Source organism: Gavialis gangeticus, unplaced genomic scaffold (assembly GCF_001723915.1).
Source record: "Gavialis gangeticus isolate Ggan-Ray unplaced genomic scaffold, GavGan_comp1, whole genome shotgun sequence".
Lineage (NCBI taxonomy): Eukaryota > Metazoa > Chordata > Crocodylia > Gavialidae > Gavialis > Gavialis gangeticus.
The window spans coordinates 10,263,442-10,272,714 of record NW_017728992.1 but is presented as its reverse complement, the minus strand read 5'-3'; the positions used below and the strand labels follow the sequence as shown (position 1 = coordinate 10,272,714).

General features: G+C 42.7%; 1 protein-coding gene across 6 annotated transcripts in view; it reads right to left on the bottom strand.

Moving 5' to 3' along the window:
* Positions 1–9,273, bottom strand: part of ZPBP (zona pellucida binding protein) — a 58,171-nt gene that overhangs the window by 41,746 nt on the left and 7,152 nt on the right. For all 6 annotated transcript variants that reach the window (XM_019520882.1, XM_019520849.1, XM_019520865.1 and 3 more), the window contains exons 2-3: positions 7,068–7,148; positions 2,202–2,327 (exon numbers count right to left, since the gene is read on the bottom strand). In XM_019520882.1, coding sequence (XP_019376427.1) covers positions 2,202–2,327; positions 7,068–7,148 — 207 coding nt within the window. The remainder of the gene's footprint in view (positions 1–2,201; positions 2,328–7,067; positions 7,149–9,273) is intronic.

Here is a 9,273-nt window from a genome sequence, read left to right as displayed (position 1 = left end):
GGATGCATGACAAGGTACAGTTGGCCTTCCTGACTGCGTCTCCACACTGTCAGCCCATGTTCATTTTGGCATCAATAATGACTCCAAGATCCTTCTCTGCCTCTGCACTGACGAGAAGGGAGCTCCCCAGCCTGTAGGTATGGTGCTGGTTCTTCCTCCCCAGGTGCACTACCCTGCACCTGTCCGTGTTGAAACCCATCCTGTTCTCATCTGCCCACCCCTGTAATCTGTCCAGATCCGATTGCAGCCTATTCCCCCCTTCTTGCGTGCCCACTTCTCCCCACATCTTAGTGTTGTCTGCGAATTTGAACAGGGTGCTTTTTACCCCCTCGTCCAAGTCGCTGATGAAGATGTTGAACAGTGCGGGCCCGAGGACCGAGCCCCGGGGGACCCCACTGCTCACATCCCTCCAGGTTGAAAGAGACCCATCCACCACCACTCTCTAGGTGTGGCCCTCCAGCCAATTAGTGACCCATCTGACTGTGTCTGTATCAACGCCACAGTCTCCTAGTTTTTTAGTGAGGATGGTGTGAGAGACAGTGTTAAAGGCCTTCCTAAAGTCCAGAAATACTATGTCCACTGCAACACCTGCAGTCCAAGGATTTTGTCTCACACTGTCCATGTATTGATCCTGAGGGACAATGGATGTGTTCCCCACTTGCAGAGACACACCCCAGAGCGATCTCCAGGGCATGTCTCTGTAGACAGGGAAAGCTGGGTTTCCCCCTGGGCCTGTCTCTGTATGAGGTGAAAGCCATGCAGGTGCTCCTGGGCTACAGAAGCCTGATCCTGCATGGGAATTCCTGGGGTGCTGGGGGGGGCCCCTCAAACCCCAAGAGCACCTGCTTGGGGTGGCTGGAGACAGCTCCAGGCTGCCTGTGCTCTCACACTATAAAGCTGACAGACATCTGCTGCAATATAAGCTGCATATACACATTCAAATTATATGGGACAATTCTTCCAGGTTTGGTCTCTTGGTAGAAAAGCTTGCCCAGAGCCACTTGTATTAATATTTGAATGCTGAGACCTGAAGAGTGAGGAGTTTGCAGGGCTGACACTAAGCCAGAGTGGACCTCTGTGCACACATATAAGTTTGCTCTGCAGACTCCCTTTCAATGACAGAGCAAAACCCTTGCCTGATTCCAACTGCCAGGAAACTAGGTACACCCCACTACAAAGATGGTACAACATAAGAGGAAGCAAGAGCTGAAGTCATTCTTGTGGGAAGAGTATTAGAAACTGAGTGACCAACAGGGAGTCTAGGGCTCCTGTTACTTTAAGGGGGGAAACATTCTGGATGAAACTCCAGGTGAGGGGAGACTGCACATAAAGGGCTGTAGGAGAGCTGGCCACTAGGGATGTATAGGTTACAGGCTATGAGACAGGCTTCTTGCTGCCCACCCAGATCCTATCACAGTGTTGGTGATTTCTCAGTCTACTATAAGAGCCCTGCACAAGAGGCAAAGTACTTCTACAACAGCTAGCTCAGCCACTACAGGTTACAGACAAATCAGCAAGCATAATTAGAGAACACCTGTAGCCAGCTCACTGAAGTCATCTAACCAGAAAGGGACAGGGCCTGGGGACATAAACCCAGGCCTTGAGCCAGGGCAGTCACTCTAGCTCTAGAGGCAAAAAGGGAAAGAGCCCTGCTGCCAGATGGCTGTTGCTGGATGACTGACTGAGACCCCACCAAGCCTGAGAACAGCAAGTAAGGAGCTAAGGTCTAGTAGGGGACTGAGGCCCCGAACAAACAGAGATGTGCAGTAGACAGCCAGGGGGCTTAGATTTAAGTTATAGCTAGAGTGCTAAAGTTGTGTTTGAATTTTAGTTTAGTGCACCCTAATACAAGTGCAAGTGTGACGGTGATGCTTTACTGTGGAGCTAATTGGTCTACTCCACAGTAAAGCACATGTGCAAGTGCACCCAGTAAGAGTGAGAATCTCAACAGAGGGGTATCTATGTAAAATAGTATGTACTATATAATGCATACACATGTACAACAGAGACACAAAATTCTAATTCCTCTTAAGATTTCTTTTTTGCTGTTATGCTGCACCTTTTTATCTTAAGTGATATACTGTTACCCAAATTTAAAAAAAAGAGCAGCAGGAGCATCACAAATATTCTAAATTGCATTTCATAGGTTGCATTTATCACCTACACAAATAGAGGAAAGGAAAAAAAGATCAAGCATCTACCTGCAACCATGTCACCATTTGGTCCATGCCACTGGAATATTGGATCAATCAGTTCTGAAACCCGTAGCCGATTTGTCACACATAGAATACGGGGACTTTCATGATTCAACCTGACATAGACTTTGACTGAAAATACAACATATGATCATCAGTAGCAAATATTTCTTAGGCAACATAAAATGTCTGTACTACAAAAATAAGCTAATAAAGTGCAGTCTTTTTTTTTAAGCATAACCCCAGCAGGGTTCTGATTTTGAGGTTGCCCTACAGTCTCCATCACCAAAAAAAGAAATACTAAAGACATGCTCTTGCCTTTTGAAGTGGAATGGAAAGTTTGGGGATTTTTTTTTCTCATTTTACTAAATATTCTTTTCAATGATAACCTCTCAATTCCTTCTGTTTACACCATGCTTTTATTTTCTGTAAGAACTGCAGCATATTTCACCATGCTCCTTGGAAGAATGGAATGTATCTTGAAATTCATCCAAGAGGGCCTCTCTTGCAGGATTCCCCAGTGTTTTGTTTTGTCTCCTTTATGGTTCAGCATATAAGTCACCATGGAGGACAGCGAGCTGGTCTGCAGCTTCCAAGGGGGCTGCAGGGCCAGGCAGATGACCAGCTGGTCCTGTTTGGAACCAGCTGGGCTGTTGCGAGCAGGGGATGGTTAAACTCTCTAGGTGGGGGGAGCCTCCCCTGGAGGGGAACCTTGCTAACCCCAACTGGGTTGCAAGTTCCCTGTAAAATAATGGCATGATTAGGATTGGTCTCTGATTTTAACAAGTGCATATCCTGCTATGAATCTGTGGCATGGCAGTATGTGCAATTTTGGAGATAAGATCCTATCACTACATTATTTTAAGATATGCCAGAAGCCTCAAAAACAACTCCTAACCTGTTTGTGAGGCAAATAGTGTGGCTTTTTGCTTAGTGAAGCTCAATACAGTGCCCATCAGTTATTACAATCTCACTCAATAGAATCAGCCACCTACTATTAGAATCAAAACCCCAGAACCAAATGCCAAAAGCATTGTAAATAGGCTTTTTCAACTGTATAACACGCCCCTGCCTTGTTGCTAGGGGTGGTGAAGAGTATGAGCAGCCCCACACCCCAGACCTGGGAGGACTTGCTGAAGGCTAGGGAACCATGTCCTGGGACGTAGTGAGTCTTCCCACAAGGAAGCCTGCACAGGTGTGGCAAGTGAGAGAGAGTTAGCCATGTGGGCCCACAGGGGGAAGGATAAAAGATGCTGAAACCTGGCTAGAGCAGGTTGCCTATAGTGTGGGGTTGTTGTGGGTTAAGCCAAAGGGCTGAGAGCAGGGTTCTCTTCTGTTCATTTGTTTCCTTGCTTGGTTTGTTTTGTTTGCACAAACCAGCAGGCTCTGCAAAACCTATGAAAGATAAGAGGCAACCAGAAGTTGAAGCCTGGGAGAACCATTGGAAGACCGCTAGGTGATAGTTTATTTGTTTAACTTCCTTTGTTTGTTTTCCATTGCTGACAAGCTGGGGTGGAGCAGAAGCAATGGCCAAGGACCTACTGTTAAGGGCCCAAGCCAGCAGCAAAAATTAAACTGCTCAGCTCTACCAGCTTGACCAACATACCCTGCTGTGGTCTGCCCAGAATCTCCCATAGCAGCTTATACTGTTAAAATAAAGTTGCTAATAAGCAGTGTGTATGCTTTACACAGAAATAGGTGCTCGTTAGAATCGAAGCCTTAAGATACTTCAACCTTGGCAGTGAAGAATTGCTTTAACATTGATCTAAACAATATACCATATGCTTTCTGTGAAAAACAGGAACAATGGACTTATTTTAATTAAAACTAATGGCAGACATTTCTCCCCCACCAAATAGAGAGTTCACATTGCGTTTTAAAGTTAGGCCCTTTCTAGCAAGGGGTATCTCCAGACTATATTTTATAACATGTGTTAAGCTAAGGCCCAACTGCTCCATGGAGGTAATGCAATCAGGAGAGGACTCCAGTGCAGTGCAGAGGTGGGAGCCTGATAAAGCTGTCTGTCAGGCTCCCAGCCTCCTTACTAAACCAGAGCCTTGAACTGGCAAGGCTCCAGTGTGGTAAGAAGGCTGGGAGCCAGATAAACAGCTTTTTGTGGGGTTCCCACCAAGTCCCCCACTGCAATGGAGATTTGCTTGTGTTGCTTCTAGACCTGACACTACACCAGAGCCTTGAACTAGAGAAGTTCCAAGGCTGAGACTGAGAATCAGCCCTGGGATATTACCAGAGGTGGTTCAAGACCCTGTGTAGTACAAAAATCTATATTTAGATCCCAGTAAACATTAAAGTACAACTGATCGGAAAAGTTGTATTAATGCTTGCTTACTGGGATCTAAATATAACATGTGCTAAATATAATATGTAACAAGTAACATCTCTGTGGCTCATTTGCTATATTCTTATTCCACAGATTAACATGTGTCACTGTTACTATTCATGGCATCATTAACACTTGAATCATACCAGGGCTCAAAACTTCAAAGTGGCCCAGACACCATGCAACTGGCTTTTCTTTATTCTTCTCAGATCTGTCTCTCTAACTGGACATTCTGTCCAAAACCTGAAATACTTTCCCAACAAAAGTCATTAATGAAATCTTTCTGAAACTAAAATTGTTTGCAACACACACTTACATAATCACATAATTAAAAAAATTCCCAATCAGCTGTCTTTCTGATCTTCAACCCATAAACTATTCTGAAGACATCCCCAATGCTGACTTCCTCTAGACCAGTCTGGATTATAGAAGTGCTTTGCAAAGAGGTGTGACTATCTTATTACAGCTGGATGAAGGATTTTGTTTCTGGCTCCCTTGGGCCCTTGACAGACATTCACTTAAAGGCACAATGGGATCTGATTCCCAATCCCATACTCGCACCAGCCATGCATGTGTGGCATGGTAGGTATGATTGCTAAGATTGGAGAATATATCCCAATCACACCAGTTCTGCCAGTGTACAGGGACCAGCAGGTTGGGTGCCTGACAATCAGCTGATTGTCAGCTGGCTTCAGGGACTGTGGGGCCATTCCACCCATCTATAGTCCTCAGAGCTGGCCTAGAGTCAGCTGATTGTCAGACTGGGACTGCCTCCGGGCTTGAGCACCACAGCCATCCTGATCTCCCATCCACTGGCAGGGACCACCCTAGGATTCAAGTCCTGGGGTGGTCACTGCCAGCTGATAAGCAGCTGATCAGGACAGCCCAGGGTTCAAGCCCAAGGCCCACTCCAATCTGACACTAGCTGGCAGAGACAGCCTTGGGGCTTGAGTCCCACATCCATCCCCACCAGCTGATCAGGACCAGCCTTGAGCTTGAGCGCTGAAGTAGTCCCTGCATGGCATGCCATATGTTCAAATTATGGTGCCGTGCAAACCAGCCACAAAGATATTGTGTGTTTTTCAAGTACTATCTTTGTGGCTTGTTTGTGATTTTTATGGCACTAAAAATTCTGTCTATATGTGGCCAGTTGCTATTTCTAGTGCGATTAACACCTTCATTATGCCAGAAACATAATATATGCCAGGGGCCTAACTTTTAGTTATATATATATAATTATTATAAGAATATCAAACAATATTTAATTTTATTTTAAAATATGTTATAAATAAATTTGGTAATGACTGTGTTGTTAGCTAATCACAGTTGGGGTGGGGCATTGATGGGGAAATTGTGGAGGTGAATTGCATTAGGTGAATTCCATTACAATTTGTGAATTCCACTATTCCTATAATTTATTTGTATAAACCTAAGTTAAGATGGGGTGATCAGTATTAAACTGGTGGTAGACAGTTCCTAACCGAAGTACTACACAACACTGAGGAACAGGCTGGATCCTTTAACTAGCATATTTCAGATTTTTTTTAATATTTGGTTTATTACATGGTAATGGAAATCAGTAACTATATTTTAGAGTTATCTAGATGTCATTGAAACACACATGTAATGTTAATTATTTTAACAACATTTTTGTTGGAATATAACAGCACTGAAGTCCAAATGCCACATGTATAGAAAAAATTTGATGTTTCATGTTCTGTAACTTCAAAGAAAGCAGTTTTTCAAAGCTGTTGCAGGACACTGGGTATCTGATATACCTGTTTTATCTTGAAGCAAGACCCTTGTAGTTCAATTATGACTGGTTCTGCATAGGTTCGAAAACCTTGCTCCCATTATCTCTGCACAGACATTAGGCCTGTACTTTAAACAGTTGCAGCTGGCTCTTTGGATGGGTTATATGAAGCACAGCAACAGTGTAATGCTACCTACAGAACTAGGTTATCCAAAAGATAGGGGCAGAGCATTGTAAGAATATGACCTTCAAACGGTTTTGTAATAATCAACCCAGCTGGCCTAACCCTGTGAGGAAAGCATTCTGTAACCCAGTAAAGAGTGGTAGACTTTCTAGTCCACTGTTCATCCTCTGAGTCCTTGGAGAAACACTAGCTGTTATATCCCTGAACACATCATGTGGCATAATATGACCTTTATACCATATAACATATGGGAGGAAAATTCTTTTGAACAGTGTTCTAATGAAGCTTCTCTAATGTATTTATTTTTCAAGCATTTAAACTAGTCACTGAAAAATCATTTTATTATATTTTAGGGAAACATTTCACCAATATCATTTTAAACAACAACTATGATGAAGAACAGAAAGTTTATCAATTAAGAATGTTACATACTAAAAGGAAAGCGATATTAAGGGTAAATAAATAGAGCAGCTCATAGCTGTAATCCATTTACAGTTTGCATATCGTCGTCTTGAGTGAATTTGATAGCACAATGACAAAATCATTTATAAAAGTGACAGATTACACAATTACCATTAATGTTTAAAATATGAATACCAGGAAATGTAGTTGATCCCACTATTTTCATGTCCTTGGATTTTTCATTGATACTTCTTGAGAATCTCTCTGAAGAATTAACTGTTAAAATATAAAATATATTCTGATATTAAAGCAGAGACTTAAAATTACCAAGAAAGCAAGTACTGAGCTACAGGTTAATGTAAAAATTTCCAAGATTTGTTCACCAACAGATACAAGGCACTCTTTTATAAGTTCTTGTATAAAAGTAACCCCCATTAAGGCAATCTAAATTAAATGAGCAAGACAATGATATAGACATCTTTACTCTCAATGACATAAGCACATACTTAACATTAAGTACATTCTTACATATTACACAGGGGCACAGTATGAATAATACGTTTTGGAAATGAAGTGCCACTAAATTCAGAAAAGTTATAGACAGGTGCCTCCAATCTAAAATTGTATTCTAGGTGAAACTCTTCTCTCTCTTATCTTTCAATCAAGCTACTCCTGTGCTGCCTAAAAAAAATCAGCAAGCAAGCAAAATGCACAAGAATACAGGAGAGCCAATCCCACTTCTCTCAGCTGCCATGCTGAGTACAACAGCACCAACTGCAGAGAAAATTCTACTCTGTCGCTTCAGCCATGGGGTACAGCAGGCTCAGTACATATAGTTTTTTTAGAGGCTAGCTCTCAAACTAGTAAGTGTATACTGATCATGTACTATTCTATTCTTAAGATCATTTGAATAAAGAAAAGACTGACTGAAATCCTGGAGTTCTTAAAGGACCCAGATTTTGATTAATTTTAGCTCATAAACTAATAGACCTACTTGTAAATTCTCAGAAAATGATAATATACTTAAATACTCAGTGCAAGTCTCCAAAGAGGATATAGTACATATATATATCTAACAAAGAGACTAACTTTAAATATAAAACTGAACTTGACTGTATATATGGAGTTCCTATTAGTCTCCCTCCATACAGCATGGCATGTAGGATAGGAAGCTCTTAAAATTTCTGAGTGACAGGTCTTTTGGAATCTCTTAAACTCTGTGTTTAAATATCACACCTATTGTTGGATGATTTCTTAATACTGAATCAATATTGAGTCTTAACTTTCTCTTCAGAGCTAAAATCAGGCTTATTAAAGTTATTTTAATTTGTCTACATTCTGGATTACAAAAGAGAGAATCAAATTTCATGAGAACTGCACAGGTATGAAAAACACTTTGGAAAGAGAAGGAATTTAAAATGAGTCATTCTAGTTCAAATCAGACAAGACTTTCTCTTGCATATTTCCTGAAAAAGAGTTTCAGAATGTTATTGTTTTTGTCTCCACCCACTGTTTGAAAACAGCATACCCTACAATGATGTAAGGCAGTGGTGCCCAACTTTTTTGTTGTGTGCCCAGGATGGGTGGCGCCAGGTCTATCTGTGGGCAAATCCAGCTGATAGGCTTGATCTAGCACGAGGCCAGCATGGCAAAGACCTACTCCAGTTTCGGGGAGGGAGGAGGGTGCACAGACTCCCCCACACACATGAGGATCGAGGTCAGAGACAGAACTGCAGCAGCCTCAGTCTGGACACATAGGGGGTTGAGGGGAGTGAGGAACAGCCCAGCCCTGATCTGGATGCACAAGGGAAGGAGACAGTGGTGACAGCATCCCCCCAATCTGGGCATGGAGGTGGTGGAGGGGTGGGGATGAGAGAGGAGCAACCTGGCCCCAATCCTGATCTAGAGGTGTGGAGTGGGGAGGGGCAGGGAGCAGCTTGGCCCTGATCCAGATGTGTGAGGGGGTGGGGATGAGGACAGAAGCAGCTCAGCACAATCCAGACAGGTTGGGGTGAGCCCAAACCTAATCCAAGCACTGCAATGGCCAGGGTGGGGCTAGATCTGGCCATGTGAAGCTTCTACCACTCCTCCGCCACCAAATTTTCCAATGCATGAGGATACCCACAGGCTGGATGGTATGGCTCTATGGGTCAAATCAGACCCACAGGCCAAGGATTGTACACCTTGATATAAGGCAACATACTGTAATTTTGCAAAGCATTTGGGAACTTGTCAAAGAAGCTACAGATATTAGTAGTAATAAGAATACGAAGATCAACAAAAAAGAAAGTATAGAAAAATATCAAAACTATATATATCATTAATCATGATTATATTATCATTCGTGTGTGTGTGTGTGTGTGTGTGTGTGTGTGTGTGTGTGTGTGTGTGTGTGTGTGTG